Here is a 16,534-nt window from a genome sequence, read left to right as displayed (position 1 = left end):
GCAGTAACTTATACGTCTAAGAAACAGAGGCTACGAGAGCAGTAACTTATACGTCTAAGAAACAGGCTACGAGAGCAGTAACTTATACGTCTAAGAAACATGCTACGAGAGCAGTAACTTATACGTCTAAGAAAGAGGCTACGAGAGCAGTAACTTATACGTCTAAGAAACAGAGGCTACGAGAGCAGTAACTTATACGTCTAAGAAAGAGGCTACGAGAGCAGTAACTTATACGTCTAAGAAACAGAGGCTACGAGAGCAGTAACTTATACGTCTAAGAAACAGAGGCTACGAGAGCAGTAACTTATACGTCTAAGAAACAGAGGCCACGAGAGCAGTAACTTATACGTCTAAGAAACAGAGGCTACGAGAGCAGTAACTTATACGTCACAACGACGCTTGTCTTCTAAGATAAGGACGCAGTACGACGCTTGGCTTGTCTTCTAAGATAAGGACGCAGTACGACGCTTGGCTTGTCTTCTAAGATAAGGACGCAGTACGACGCTTGGCTTGTCTTCTAAGATAAGGACGCATTACGACACGCTGGGGAACACGTTAGCTTTAGCATCACGCTAGGTGTTCTACCATAGGTGTCCAGGTGGTGGCGACAGAGTGATATATCGTACATTAGAGTGTTTAGCATGATGCTAGGTGTTTATCATCATGCTAGGTGTCTAGGTGGTGCTGACAGAGTGGGTGGAGTATACATTAGCATTAGCATCATGCTAAGCGTTGCGGTTTAGACAGTGGGTAGAGTGTATGACTAGCATTAGCATCATGCTAAGCGTTGGGGTTCAGACAGTGGGTAGAGTGTATGACTAGCATTAGCATCATGCTAAGCGTTGAGGTTCAGACAGTGGGTAGAGTGTATGACTAGAATTAGCATCATGCTAAGCGGTGGGGTTCAGACAATGGGTAGCGTATGACTAGCATTAGCATCATGCTAAGCGTTGGGGTTCAGACAGTGGGTAGTGTATGACTAGCATTAGCATCATGCTAAGCGTTGGGGTTCAGACAGTGGCTAGAGTGTATGATTAGCATTAGCATCATGCTAAGCTTTGGGGTTCAGACAGCGGCTGGAGTGTATGACTAGCATTAGCATCATGCTAAGTGTTGGGGTTCAGACAGTGGCTAGAGTGTATGACTAGCATGAGCATCATGCTAGGCGTTGGGGTTCAGACAGTGGCTAGAGTATATGACTAGCATTAGCATCATGCTAGGCGTTGGGTCTACCACAGGTCCAGGTTGTCAGTGTTGGCGAATCCCGGGTCTTCACGGAGCTTCCAGTAGCTTCCGTTGAACAGCCACACCTCTCGGCCGGCAGCGTCCAGGTCCTTCCTGAGAACAAACAAAAGAAAACACTGAGTGACACTGCTGAAGTGATGCACTGTGGGTAGTGTGGTTTAACTGAAGAAGACAGCTTTTCTGCTGCTCCTTCGCCTGGAAAGGAGCCAGCTTAGGTGGTTCTGATTAGGATGCCTCTCGGGCGTGTCCCCAGGGAGGTCCTCGAGGCACGTCCCACTAGGAGGAGACCCCGGAGCAGACCAAGGACCAGATGGATTATATCTCCACCGGGAGGAGACCCCGGGGCAGACCAAGGACCAGATGGATTATATCTCCAGTGGGAGGAGACCCCGGGGCAGACCAAGGACCAGATGGATTATATCTCGACTGGGAGGAGACCCCGGGGCAGACCAAGGACCAGATGGATGATATTTCCACTGGAAGGAGACCCCCGGGGCAGACCAAGGACCAGATGGATTATATCTCCACAGGGAGGAGACCCCGGGGCAGACCAAGGACCAGATGGATGATATTTCCACTGGAAGGAGACCCCCGGGGCAGACCAAGGACCAGATGGAGGGATTACATCGACTCACTGGCCTTGGAACGTTTCGGGATCCCCCAGGAGGAAGTCACTAATGTTGCTTTGGAGAGGGAAGTCTGGCGCTCTCTGGTGGACCTGTAGCCCCCGCGACCCGACTACGGATAAGCGGTTGAAGATGGATGGATGGATAGTATAGTAGTGCAGTATGGGTAGTGTAGTGGTGCATCATGGGTAGGGTAGTTTACTCCTTGGTAACCCTGATCAGCAGCCAGTCGACCTAAGTGCTCCATTCTACAACCTAAAGGTTTCTAACAAACTGCCTATCAGAACTGACCCCTTTTCCATGGATGAACTGAAGACCATCATCAAAGGAATCGGCAAGTCAAAGACCCCTGGACCTGACGGTATTCCTGCCATCATATGGAAACATGAAATATTTCATGAAGAGCTCCTCATGTTCTGCAACGAAACACGCAAGGGCAACAAACCTCCAAACTCTCCATATCTAGCCTCATACCGTTACCCAAGAAAGGCGACCTCCAGCAGCCTGGGAACTACAGAGGTATATGCTTGTCAGCCATTGCTTCCAAAATCTACAACTCTCTTCTGCTTAACCGCATTACACCTCATGTTGACCCAGTTCTCCGTAGGAACCAAAATGGTTTCCGTAAGAAAAGATCAACTCTACCACAGATCCTTGCTTTAAAGAGAATCATTGAAGAACTCCGGTTATCAAAGAAGAAAGCTTCCATCATTTTTGTAGATTTTTGCAAAGCATTCGATAGCGTGAACAGGAAAGCTATGATGCATATACTGCTCAACTATGGAATACCAGAAGTAACGGTGAAAGCAATAGCAGTGATGTATGAGAACCCTGTCTGCTTTGTGCAGAGCATTGATGGACCAACAAAGGAATTCGAGACAACCACAGGCATCCTTCAGGGTGACACACTCGCTCCTTTTCTCTTTGTCATTGTCGTTGACTACATCCTTAGGCAAGCGATGGATACCATCTCCTCCAGAGGTCTCACAATAGGCAGAAGATCTGGTCGTCAAAGTCAGAAGTGGCTGACTGACCTTGACTACGCGGATGACATCGCACTGTTTGCTGAACACATAAACTCTGCTCAAGAGCTTTTAACATCACTAGAAGTGTCAGCAGCCAAAGTTGGCCTATTGCTCAATGCCAAAAAGACAGAATGCTTGCTTCTGAATGAAGACTCTGTTCACCCAACCATCCACTCCATGGACGGCAGTGACATCAAAGAAACTGAGGATTTCAAATATCTTGGATCATACGTAGTCAGTAGCAGAAAGGACTTCCTGACAAGGAAAGGACAGGCCTGGAGTGCTTGTAATAAGCTACATCTTATTACCAAGCTACCAAGATCAACCTGTTCAAAGCCTGTGTGGAAAGTATCCTTCTCTATGGTGCCGAAACATGGACAATGAATAAGGAGTTTCGGGATCGTCTTGACGGAACATACACAAGACTCCTCATGCGTGTCCAGAACCTCTCATGGAAGGACCATCCCACTAAAGCTCAGATTTATGGAGCCATCTCAGTTGTGGTGGCAGAAAGAAGACTCCGCTTTGCTGGACACTGCCACAGAGCAAAAGACCAGGTCATTTCGGATATTCTTCTGTGGAGACTACCCTGCCCATCAAGAGGAACACGACCTCTCACTTTTCCAGATGTTCTGAGTAGGGACACAGGACTGACTGTGAATGAACTTGGTGTGGCAATGAGCAACAGAGACCAGTGGAAGCAGCTTGTGTCGCAGATCTCGAGGGCACTCGAAGGATGATGATGAGTTTACCTGAAGAAGCGAGGGACATGCTCCTCTCCTCTGTTAGTGTAGTAGTGCATCATGGTTAGTGTAGTAGTGCATCATGGGTAGTGTAGTGTAGTGGTGCATCATGGGTAGTGTAGTGGTGCATCATGGGTAGTGTAGTAGTGCATCATGGGTAGTGTAGTAGTGAGTCATCGGTAGTGTAGTGGTGCATCATGGGTAGTGTAGTTTACCTGAAGAAGCGAGGGACATGCTCCTCTCCTCTCTTGGCCATCTCCTTCCTCCTCTCTCTCTGCTTCTCCTCCACCTCGTCCTTCTTCTTATCCCCCTCCTCCTCCCTGCCCTCCTCTAGGAGTCTGGAACACACAGGTCATAGTTCAGTTTACACATTTCAGACGTAGTATTGTGTGTGTGTGAGTGTGTGCACGTACCTCTGGTCAGGGCGGTAGCGTGTGTCAGTAGGGGGCAGCAGTGTGTGTGTGTGTGTGTGTGTGTGTGTGTGTGTGTGTCAGTAGGGGCAGCTGTGTGTGTGTGTGTGTGTGTGTGTGTGTGTGTGTGTGTGCACGTGTACCTCTGGTCAGGGCGGTAGCGTGTGTCAGTAGGGGGCAGCAGAGTCTCCAGTTCGGGGGTCAGCTCGTTACTCTCCATGGCAAAACGAGAGAATCCAAAGTACTTATGGGCATCATCAGGCTGCACGTCTAGAGCACACACACAGTTACAAGGCTGTAAGGATGTGTATATTACAGGAAACTCCCGTTAAAACTTTCCGGTAAACTCCCGAATTGTACCATCACACCTGTATATTACTGTATATTAACTGTATATGCTGCTAAACTTGAGGTTTACGGGCAAAATACAGTGCCCATAATTGCCCGTTAACGTTAACTCCTCTTTTCACTAGTGTTAGTTTTAGACCCACGAAAACGGCAAAATAAAGTATCGTTGCTGTTGTCCTTTTAGACGAGAGCGGTGAAAACACAACCAAGTGAAAACGCCTCCCAGAGCGGAAATATTTGAAAAGCCGTTTCCTCGACGTCTCCGTGGAAACGGGCGAAACGTTGAATCCGCAAAACTTGTGACATCATCAACTAGGGATGCACGATTAATCGGCAGCATAATCGTAATCGGCCATATAAAATATAAATATATAAACGCCATATCTGTATCGGAACGGTCTCAAAATAATACACATTATTTCATCGGTTTTCACCAGCAAAACATGTATACAATTTAAAAAATATATACATTTCATTTGTGTACTCGTCTCATTCAGTTGTGAAAACAGACACTTGGAAAAGAGTTACAGGCTGTTTATTGATTGATTGAATACTTTATTAACAGGCTTTGGGCCAATAAGCCCATCTAGGGCCTATAGGCTTGTTTCCATTGTGGTCCTCTGTATAATATCGGAATCGGTCAGAATAGGTATCGGCAGATATGACCCTGCAAATAATCGAAGATCGGTCATAATTTCATAATCGTGACCCGTACTCACAACGCTTTCGTTTATTGCATTGATGCAGAGCGCAGGACATACAGTAGGACGTACAGTAGGTTTATTATTTAGTGTAGATTTAGCGTATCAGAGGGGCTGAGTAGGTGATATTTGGAGTTCCTAGAATGAGCAAATTTAATAATTAAAATAGCCAATCTACAAGCTCGATGAAGATCGGCTAGTTGAACCTTTTAAATGTTTTTCAAAACAGTAAAAAAAGGCAATGTAGTTTTACACAGCAGCAGAACGGGAAGATCTATAAACCCAAAACGTGTTCATCTGGCTTGCATTCTGGGCTTCCAGATCTGTTATGTTTGGCGCGCAACGGGACAGACCGACAGACACCATGCTTCGCCGTGCGATACAGATCAGCTCTGAGCCTCGAGCGCTGCCGGCCGTAAAACCTTTATAACGCAACGTAAATGCAGCACACCGTGCACACACACACACACAGTCCATTTGCTCAGTACAATATGTTGGGGCCATATTTAGAATGTGTGCAGGGTTGAGTATGTTGAATCTATCCATTAATGAGGATTTAGTTGACACAATGAAATAAAATGGCGATAGTATCCAGTGTGGTGCACTGTGGTTGTTGCGAGGAAAGCGGTAAAATGAGACTTTCGTGGTTGTTTTCGTCTCAGATTTAGTCAGACGGAGCGTCACAGTATAACTCTATGGGGACACAAAAGCAACACAAAAGTAGGACCCGGAAGTATCTCAGGAGGGGGCGCTCACGTCACGGCTAAAATACTGAATAAGAATATCTGTTTTTGGCTTTACTGATAGATACAAGTGAAGACAGACAGTAAAGAGGGAGAGAGAGAAATTTGAACGAGAGCTGACTGTCCAGCTGTCCAGACAACACCAAGGTTCCTGGCTGTCGGGAAAGACGTTACCAGGGCGTTGTCTACGGAGATAGTTAGCTCCCGCATAGGGCAGGACTTAGCTGGGAAGAAGAGAAGCTCAGTCTTGAAACGTCTCACTAGGTTTCCAGAACTCATTGTGGGTGCTGTGGTTCTACTCACTGGGTTTCCAGATGCATTGTGGGTGTTGTGGTTCTACTCACTGGGTTTCCAGATGATTTGTGGGAGGGGCAGCGTGTCACAGAAGATCCCTTCGTGCCACAGACCTCCGAAGCGATGCACCACCTCCCCGCTGCGGTCCAGAACCACACCTTGGACCTCGTTCTTACTGCAGTCTGAGCTCCAGTACCGAGACTACACACACACACACAAACACACACACACACACACACACACACACACACACACACACACACACTTAACACAATGTACCGAGACTATACAACAATACATAATGAATGCTCTCACTTAATTTCTATCGTAAAGATCTTTACTGAACGAGATGGGCTTCTCGGATTAACGATATATCTTGACGAAGGTGGTCTTGCAGGTACAAGCATGGATCTTAAAGGCCGTGTCAGACGGGCAGTGACCCCTTCCACTCCTTGCTGTCATATCCAACGTGTATTTGATGTGTAGACTATATATAAAACACAACACTGACTGACCCTCCACTCCTTCATATCCAACGTGTATTTGATGTGTAGACTATAACACAACACTGACTGCATGGTTCCATTTTTAAACACAACATTCACGGACGTTGCGGATAATCAATTCCGTCCTAAATATGAATATTGGGAAACAATGAGAAAGATGGCAGCTAAAAATAGCAATGGGGCTAATATAAGTCTTAAAAATGACCATCAGTAAGCAATAGTAATGGAGTCGACCAGGTGATAAATAGACCCGTGTCTTCTCTTCCTGGTGGCATTCTTGGTACTTTATATAAACAATAGATGTTTTGAACTTATGTAAATTGAGGGGGAATCTGTACGAACACTGCTGTCCACAGCAACAAACCACAGTCAGTCATTGTAGTAGCAGATCTACAAGCTCATAGGTGGCGCGCTACGAGCTTGTAGGTCTGCTATCTGCACACATTGATTTATAAAAGAGACAGGTTGGAAATATCAGCTAATTTCTAATTGCAAATATGTGACCAGATTTGACTGAGAGCCTGCCATAGCGCAAATTGCAGCTTTTCACCAGAGGAGAAAAACTTTTTTTCTTTTTTTCAAAATGAGTTAATAGCACAGGCAGACTCTTACTAGAGCATGTCTGAAATAAATGTCAGAGCTGAATGTAAATATGAAATAAATGCTTAAGCATGTAGCTGGGTGTAATGTTAGAGTCCACAGAAGACATGTAAATATGAAATAAATGCTTAAACATGTAGCTAGGTGTAATGTTAGCGTCCACAGAAGTGAACCTTTCAAGCCTGTTTTCTCAACTCGCTGTTTCTCTGGGTACTATACTTTGGGACTACCTACCCCAAACCCTCACCCTAACCATAACCGCGATCACCTAAACCTAACCCCCAAGCCTATCCCGAGTCGGACCAATGCTCTTTCAAACCAATGGTATGTCGGACCAAAGTATGCTCCCCTGTTTCTCTGCCAGACATTACTCTATAAGCCATATCTCCAAAACTGGTGGGTCAAACTGAACAACCAATATTTCAATTTGAAGCTATGATTCACTGCTTTCACATGACATCGCGCGCCGCAGATTTATTTATTTCCCCCAGATGGTCTAAAAATGTGTTACTTTGACCAATTTATTACCAATCTCGTACACCATTGCTCACGAAAGCAACACCCTTGACCCAATTATAGCCACTGCATCTAGCATTTAATTAAAGTTCCCCGGGCATTGTTTTGGGATATTTTGGCCGATATGGGTCCTTTTCTCAAGTCTCGAGTCAGTGTGGAGATTACCCGGCGGTGTTGCTGCCCCTCCTGGCTCATGGCTTCTTCTTCTGAATTACTTTATCTTTGCCTTGAAAAAGACCTTGAAAAACAAACCAGCGCACGCTACTGTTTGCTACAAAGCGACTGGAAGGATGATGTTTACAGACATACACTGACACGAAACAAGACAGGAACGCCGAAAAACGTCACATCCGGTGTTTTACCCTGGGCAGAATTTTCTATGGCTGCCAATGCAACTTTTTCCAATCCTTAATCACATACGGACAAATATCTATGCCGATAATATCTAACTTGCGGAGGTAACGTGCCTTGTCCACGGGCAACAGATCTTTCAACGTATGGCATTGCAAATACGTTTGATAATCGCTACTCTGCGCAATATTGTTTTGGAAATGCCGCAAATTGCATTGCAGTGAACGAGAGCAAATCACAACTTACCCTGGGGGTGGTGACTCCGCCCTGATTACGCGTTTTCGTGTCAGTGTATACCATGATACCAAGTAGCCAATCATATGCTGATTAGGCCAGTTGCTGTATAGCCTACCAGATCAGCGATCACCAGGGGGCAGCGACAACACACACACACAATAGCCTTCTATAATGCTGCACACATATTATATAATATATTATATACAAGTAAGACGCGCAAACGCGTGAAGCGAACGCAGCTTGTGTGTGTGTGGTTGTGTGTGCGTGTGTGTGCGTGTGTGTGTGTGTGTGTGTGTGTGTGTGTGTGTGCGCGTGTGCGTGTGTGTGTGTGTGTGTGTGTGTGTGTGCTACAGCTGCGCCCTGTGTGTGTGTGTGTGTGTGTGTGTGTGTGTGTGTGTGTGCTACAGCTGCGCCCTCTGGTGGCGGGCGGGTGGTGTAACAGCGGGACAGACACACACATACACAGACATTCAGCCCTTGCTGTCATAGTAAGTGGCTCACTGCGTTCGCAATAATTATATACATTTAAAAAATACCCAGCATAATTTTTGGGAAGGCTAAGCCTTGCCTAGCCTTACATACCCGCCACCTATGAGTCCCTCAGTCAAATTTGGACACACATGTAGAGGTTAAAATGTCTAAATCAGTATTGCCGTTTCAGTGTCGCGATGTCTGGTTTTTCACTTCATTCAGACGGTCTGCAACAACAGGGACAGAACTTTTAGGATGGACAGGTGGAAGAGGTTCAGCACTGGCGCTAGCAACAGCCTGGGAGAACACTGCAGGGTCTACCATCAACCTCTGGGTGTCACTGCAGGCTCTACCATCACCCTCTGGGTGTATAAATAAACACTGTAGGGTCTACCATCAACCTCTGGGTGTATAAATAAACACTGTAGGGTCTACCATCAACCTCTGGGTGTATAAATAAACACTGTAGGGTCTACCATCAACCTCTGGGTGTATAAATAAACACTGTCTACCATCAACCACTGGGTGTCACTGCAGGCTCTACCATCACCCTCTGGGTGTATAAATAAACACTGTAGGGTCTACCATCAACCTCTGGGTGTATAAATAAACACTGTAGGGTCTACCATCAACCTCTGGGTGTATAAATAAACACTGTAGGGTCTACCATCAACCACTGGGTGTATAAATAAACACTGTAGGGTCTACCATCAACCACTGGGTGTATAAATAAACACTGTAGGGTCTACCATCAACCTCTGGGTGTATAAATAAACACTGTAGGGTCTACCATCAACCTCTGGGTGTATACATAAACACTGTAGGGTCTACCATCAACCTCTGGGTGTATAAATAAACACTGTAGGGTCTACCATCAACCTCTGGGTGTATAAATAAACACTGTCTACCATCACCCTCTGGGTGTATAAATAAACACTGTCTACCATCACCCTCTGGGTGTATACATAAACACTGTCTACCATCAACCTCTGGGTGTATACATAAACACTGTCTACCATCACCCTCTGGGTGTATACATAAACACTGTCTACCATCACCCTCTGGGTGTATAAATAAACACTGTCTACCATCACCCTCTGGGTGTATAAATAAACACTGTCTACCATCAACCTCTGGGTGTATACATAAACACTGTCTACCATCACCCTCTGGGTGTATAAATAAACACTGTCTACCATCACCCTCTGGGTGTATACATAAACACTGTCTACCATCACCCTCTGGGTGTATACATAAACACTGTCTACCATCACCCTCTGGGTGTATAAATAAAGCCTGGTTTTACACCTGCCTGGAATTCATTTGAATATGCTCGTATGTATCATGTTTTTAACCTAGTAGATTCACCCATTTTGAGCGGGAACCCCTGTGTGTTTTAAGCGTTACGTTATATATTAGCTCTATTGAAAAATAGCAGATCTACAAGCTCGTAGCGCGCCACCGAGTGTGTGTGTGTGCACCTACCGTAACGAAGGTGATCTTACAGGTGCACACGTCATTATCTCTGTGTGTGTGTGTGTGTGTGTGTGTGTGTGTGTGTGTGTGTGTGTGTGTGTGTGTGCACCTACCTTAACGAAGGTGATCTTACAGGTGCAGACGTCACTCTTAGTGTTAGTGATCAGAACTTCTCCGTAATGCTCCAACCAGCGCTGCTGACTCAGAACGTTGTGGATGCAGGTCACCACCTTGTTCCACTCGTAGTGGTCCCCGTAGCTACACACACACACACAGGCGCGCACACACACACACACACACACACACACACACACACACACACACACACACACACACACACACACACACACACACACACACACACACACACACAGTTACAGAAGAACGTAAACTAGGTTTCCAGATGCATTGTTCTACTCACTGGGTTTCCAGATGCATTGTGCAATAGAGGGTATGCGCGTGACATCTTCATCAAACCCGGAAGTTATGCAGGAATGCCTACCGAGTGGGGAAAACTACTTTCTGGCCTTGACAGCCCCTACATCCACACAGAAAACTACTTTCTGGCCTTGACAGCCCAGACATCCACACAGAAAACTATTTTCTGGCCTTGACAGCCCCTACATCCACACAGAAAACTACTTTCTGGCCTTGACAGCCCAGACATCCACACAGAAAACTACTTTCTGGCCTTGACAGCCCAGACATCCACACAGAAAACTACTTTCTGGCCTTGACAGCTCCTACAGCCACACAGAAAACTACTTTCTGGCCTTGACAGCCCAGACATCCACACAAAACTATTTTCTGGCCTTGACAGCCCAGACATCCACACAGAAAACCTGTATTTGATTGCATTAAACCAGGGGTTTCCAAACTTTATATTGTCACGGACCGGCTGACAGTTCATAAAATGTTCACGAACCGGGAGGGGGGGGAGGGGAGGGGAGGGGTGCGCCTCATCGTTCCAAAACCTAATGTTCTCACTGAAGACAGTTGACTGGCCCTTAAATAGGCGCTGCTATAGGCCTAGTATTGTTATACATCATTGACCTAAATGGCGTTGTATCATTATCAACAATGATAGTAAGTATGATTAAAAAAACGGGTCTTTTTCATAAATTGCTTTGGACATGTGTGAAACTTAGTTAAACATGCAGAGTGACATTAGGCATTGCGTGCAGACTAAATGAAAGCCTGGGTAGCGAGGCTACTTTAGCTAAATGTGATTTATTGTTTATTTATGCGTTTGGTGTCCTATAATCCTGTAAGGGATGGGTGTTAATGACCACACACACACACACACACATACACACACACAGTCATCTGATGAACAACACCTGTGACTCAAGGACCAGGAATGTGGTTTCACTGCACATCACTCTGTGTGTGTGTGTGTGTGTGTGTGTGTGTGTGTGTGTGTGTGTGTGTGTGTGTGTGTGTGTGTGTGTCATTCCAGACAGGTGATAACACATCGTAGCATGTCAGATCATACGAGCAGGGGATCGGCACACCTAGTCCTGTTGGCATGGTTACATAACAAGTCCCACAATGCACTGGGAGTACATTGGTGCGTAGGGAGGGCCCGCGGGAACAAGCCTGCGTCTTCACTATTCATCAGCAGTGGAAGAGAATGGCCTGCCTGTGGTCAACTCTCAGCTACCCTTCATGCCAAAAATGGCTAAATGAAAGGTTGACTCTGAAAACAGGGGTTTTTAAGCCAGGTGGGAGGCAGAATGTTGCAGACAGAGCCTTAAGAAATTAATGCAACTGATTTGATTTACTTTCTCATGATGTCCACCGATAACGGAGATTGTGCAGTACTGGTTTTGTTGGACTTGAGTGCTGCCTTCGACACGGTGGACCACCCCATCTTGCTCAACCGCCTGCAGACATGGGTTGGTTTGCAGGGAACAGCCCTGGAACTTATCCGATCATACCTGGCAAATAGGACTTTTTGCGTCACGTCCGGAGATGCCTCCTCCTCCATAGCCCCACTCACCTGTGGTGTCCCCCAGGGCTCCATACTTGGTCCCCTACTGTTTTCAGTTTACATGCTCTCCCTAGGTGTCATTATCCATAAACATAACCTCACTTTCCATTGCTATGCAGACGACACCCAAATATACGTCCCCATAAAGTCCCCTACCCCTGACAGTCTAGTCGCCCTTAAGGCATGTCTCCTGGACATAAATAGTTGGATGTCCCAAAACTTTCTCCAGCTCAACGCAAATAAAACAGAAATAGTTCTCTTTGGCCCTCCAAGCGACACCGACATCCTAAAAAACAGCCTAGCAGACATGGCTATGAACATCACACCGGTAGCAAAAAACCTTGGGGTTTTCATTGACTCAGGCCTTAGCTTTAACACCCAAATAAAGAAAACCGTACAAGCATGCTTCTTCCAACTAAGAAGCATAGCTAAAATCAAGCCATTTTTAACAGTCCCCGACCTTGAAAAAGTTATTCATGCATTCATCACATCACGCTTAGATTATTGTAACGCACTATACACAGGCCTAACCCATAAAACAATTTCCCGCTTACAACTTGTCCAAAACGCTGCCGCCAGACTCCTGACAAACACCAGGAAACGGGACCACATCACTCCGGTCCTGGCTACACTTCACTGGCTCCCTGTTGTTTTTAGAATTGATTTTAAAATCCTTTTACTAACATTTAAGGTACAAATGGGCCAGGCACCCCAATATCTTGCCGATCTCCTACACCCCTATAACCCTCCCCGTACCCTTAGGTCCTCAGACGGGGCTCTCCTAAAGGTTCCCGAGAAATTTCATCGGGTAAACAAGGGAGAACGAGCCTTCTCTGTCCGTGCCCCTAAAATTTGGAACACCCTCCCCAAAACCATCCGACAAGCAGATACCATTGCATCTTTTAAAACTCTTCTCAAAACATACCTGTTCATAAAAGCATTCCCCCCCTAGCCCCGTTGAATGTTTGTTCACTGAATTCTGTCGGTATTTTTATTTTTATCTATTACATTGTTGTTGTTTTTATATTGTATATGAATATGCTTTCTGCTGTGGGTTCTTGATTTACTGTGCTGCATCCGTTTGGATGTGTTCGATTTTCTTGTGAATTTGTTGTGCAGCACTTTGTGACTTTGTCCAGAAAAGTGCTATATAAATAAAGTTATTATTATTATTATGTCATGGACACTGGGCTCACTTATTTCCTGGACTACATGTTATCTCAGTAAGACAGCCCTCCCCCTATCCACAAGGAGGAGACAGTGGACCAAAGCATTATGGGAATTGTAGTCCAGGAAGAAAATGAGCCCAGTGTCGACGACATGGAGCCCATGGACACCTTGAAATACTGAAATATCTAACACAAATTACCCAAATTACCCTTCTCCCCAAAAATGGCTAAATGAAAGCTGGACTGTTGAAAACAGGGGTTTCAAGCCACGTGGGAGGCAGAGTACAAGTTCATGTTTACAGCTATGAGCTTGTAGATCCGCGCTATGAGCTTGTAGATCTGCGCTATGAGCTTGTAGATAGATCCACGCTATGAGCTTGTAGTGACCCTTGTAGATCTGCTATTTTCTTTTTAAGAATCTGGAAAATGTGGCGCAAATCTTTGAATATATATTCTTTCAGAGCGAACGTTTTTAACTCAAATCTTTGCTTCTGGGGGTGGTCCCTGGAACAACATATTTTCAGATGGGGGTCGGCGTCCAAATACAGATCATTCTGGGGGTCCTTGACATGGAAAAGGTTGAGCACCACTGATATAGAAACACGAGGGTTTCAGAAAACTGTCCACACACACACACACACACACACACATTATATAATACATATTGTATAATATTATAAATGTAATATAGATTTATACTATACATACTTGGGCAGCGTCACGTTGACTTGACTACTGGACAGGATCTCCACGGATTTACCCCAAAACTTGTGTTTCCACCTCTGATCTGCACACACACACACACACACACACACACAGAATGCAAGAACATTGAAATATTGCAGTCAATTTTAAAAAGTCTATACTAAGCGAACGTCTCCTACGTATATAGGTGTAAAACTATAAATAAATATCTGACAGAAAATTTACACTATTTTTATAGTTTCACCAGATAGTATTTTACCCAAAGTGTTGATGTAACACAGCTCTGTTTACACCATTATATAATTCATATTTATATCCAATATTTATTTGTAAATGCATTGTAAACGTACGTTTTCCCATGCCAAATAAAGCTCAATGGAATGGAATGGAATAGCAGGGTACTACGGTTGGGAACCGTCCTGACACTTTGGATAAAGGTGCTACAGAAATGCGCAGTGCACTATGTGGGATCACACCTTTACAATACACACCAATACAGAAATCCTGGTGTGCGTGCACGCTTTACCTTGCCAGAAGGTGAAGTTGTCAGACTGGGCGTGACAGGCAGAGATGGGAGGATGGTGACAGACCTACAACACACACACACACACACACACACACACTCACTCTCAATTTCTTTATTTGAGTCCACATTTATAAAATACATCATCAAGGATACAAATATTTTCGTTTGCTTCGGATATCCCACACACTCCAAACAAGCCCTAAATGTCCAAACAAGTCCAAACAAGCCCTGAATGTACAGAATAATAGGCAACACATGAACTTATTCACAGCCAACATTGGTCTCTCACACACACGCACCCGATACATATAGGCTACATAATTTGTTTTTTATTCCAATTCACTTTGACATCTCACACACGTGCAGGATGCCGTTATACAAGCGCGAGACCGACACAGGACGCTGGACGCATCTCTCTCTCTCTCTCTCTCTCTGCGACACAAACACACAGGAATAGCCAGGCTACACAGGGCCAATTGTTTGTGATAATAGGATAGCCTATGTGCGCTATAGCGAGACAGGACGTTAAATCTTGATTTTCATTAAATAACTCTCTCTCACACACACACACACAAGGTTCAAACATTTGCTCTGCACTGTTGATTTCGATGCGGTTTTATCAACATTATTGCAATGTGTTGGTTTAATGGACTATTTAACAGCATCATTGAGCTAATATATATATATATATATATATATATATATATATATATATATATATATATATATAGCTACCTGTACGATACAGGAATTTACCCAAGGAATAAAGGTTATATTATCATGATCATCTATCGATACAGTCGACAGGACAGACAGACAGACAGACAGACAGACAGACAGACAGACAGACAGACAGACAGACAGACAGACAGACAGACAGACAGTGAGCACATCAGTACCTGTTCGCTGACGAATCGGAACCCTCGGTCGTCTCGGATGTTCTCGTAGGTTTCTCCCAGAACAGGATTGAAGGGTTTGTTGCGATACCTCCATGAGGCCCAGGCGTACCCGGAGATACTGAAGGCTGCCATATAGACCTGGAATATATATATAAAATATATGATAATGATTCCTCCATGAGGCCCAGGCATAGCCACTGATGGAGAACGCTGCCATATAGACCTGGAATATATATAAAATATATGATAATGATTCCTCCATGAGGCCCAGGCGTAGCCACTGATACTGAGGGAGACATCAAAGAGGAAGGATGGATGGGGAAGGATCAACATAATGGGATGTCAGAACAGCTCCATATATGGAGATCTAAGGGTTTGAGGTCAGATGTAGAGTTGCTGGCCAATATTGATGACATCAGGGATCTCCATATATGGGCTTAATATTGATGACATCAGGGATATGCCTGGGCGTGACCAAACCACCAAACCACCGACTGACTGACTGGAAATGCACGATTTCATAGTAAATGTGACCTGCAGTCGCAATGAAGTGCGGTAAGCGCTGTTCATTAACAGTATAATTAACATTAATTACCATCCTCTCGTAGGGGTCCTCCGTGCGGTTAGCGATGTCCAGTAGCTCACTGTACTCCAGCTCTTCGCTCAGCCTCTGGAGCAGTGAGACAGGTTCGTTCAGGGCGACAGGCATGGACACCCTCGACAGGTCCTTACCAATGTTGTTGTAGAGGATGGTCATGATGCCGATGTGGCTGTTATCTGCCCCGTAGGCGGGGAGGACCGTGCGGCGCCCTGGAGGGTGATATGAGTACCGTTATAAGTACTGTTATGTGCCCCGGGGGCAGGGAGGACTGTACGGCACCCTGGAGGGTGATACGATTACCGTTATTACTGTTATCTGCCCCAGGGGCAGGTAGTACGCTGCGCCGCCC

At 45.3% G+C, this 16,534-nt stretch overlaps 1 protein-coding gene across 2 annotated transcripts in view; it reads right to left on the bottom strand.

Annotated features, from left to right (window-relative positions):
• Nucleotides 1–288: 288 nt before the first annotated feature.
• Nucleotides 289–16,534, bottom strand: part of LOC310869605 (oxysterol-binding protein-related protein 7-like) — a 43,421-nt gene continuing 27,175 nt past the window's right edge. Inside the window, exons 15-24 of one of the 2 annotated variants that reach the window (XR_014570175.1) lie at nt 16,180–16,394; nt 15,585–15,722; nt 14,686–14,749; nt 14,163–14,241; nt 10,406–10,550; nt 6,186–6,336; nt 4,193–4,319; nt 3,855–3,977; nt 553–1,338; nt 289–480 (exon numbers count right to left, since the gene is read on the bottom strand). Coding sequence is in view for 1 of the 2 variants with exons in the window: in XM_083780419.1 (XP_083636545.1) it covers nt 1,230–1,338; nt 3,855–3,977; nt 4,193–4,319; nt 6,186–6,336; nt 10,406–10,550; nt 14,163–14,241; nt 14,686–14,749; nt 15,585–15,722; nt 16,180–16,394 (1,151 nt within the window). In the remaining variant the exon portion in view is untranslated. Of the gene's footprint in view, nt 1,339–3,854; nt 3,978–4,192; nt 4,320–6,185; nt 6,337–10,405; nt 10,551–14,162; nt 14,242–14,685; nt 14,750–15,584; nt 15,723–16,179; nt 16,395–16,534 lie in introns of both variants that reach the window. The other variant, XM_083780419.1, reaches the window with a different exon arrangement.

The sequence above is a fragment of the Protomyctophum parallelum genome (genome assembly GCF_964188405.1).
Source record: "Protomyctophum parallelum genome assembly, chromosome: 13".
Lineage (NCBI taxonomy): Eukaryota > Metazoa > Chordata > Actinopteri > Myctophiformes > Myctophidae > Protomyctophum > Protomyctophum parallelum.
Note: the sequence above shows the minus strand (reverse complement) of the source record. Positions and strands in the feature narration are given on the sequence as shown.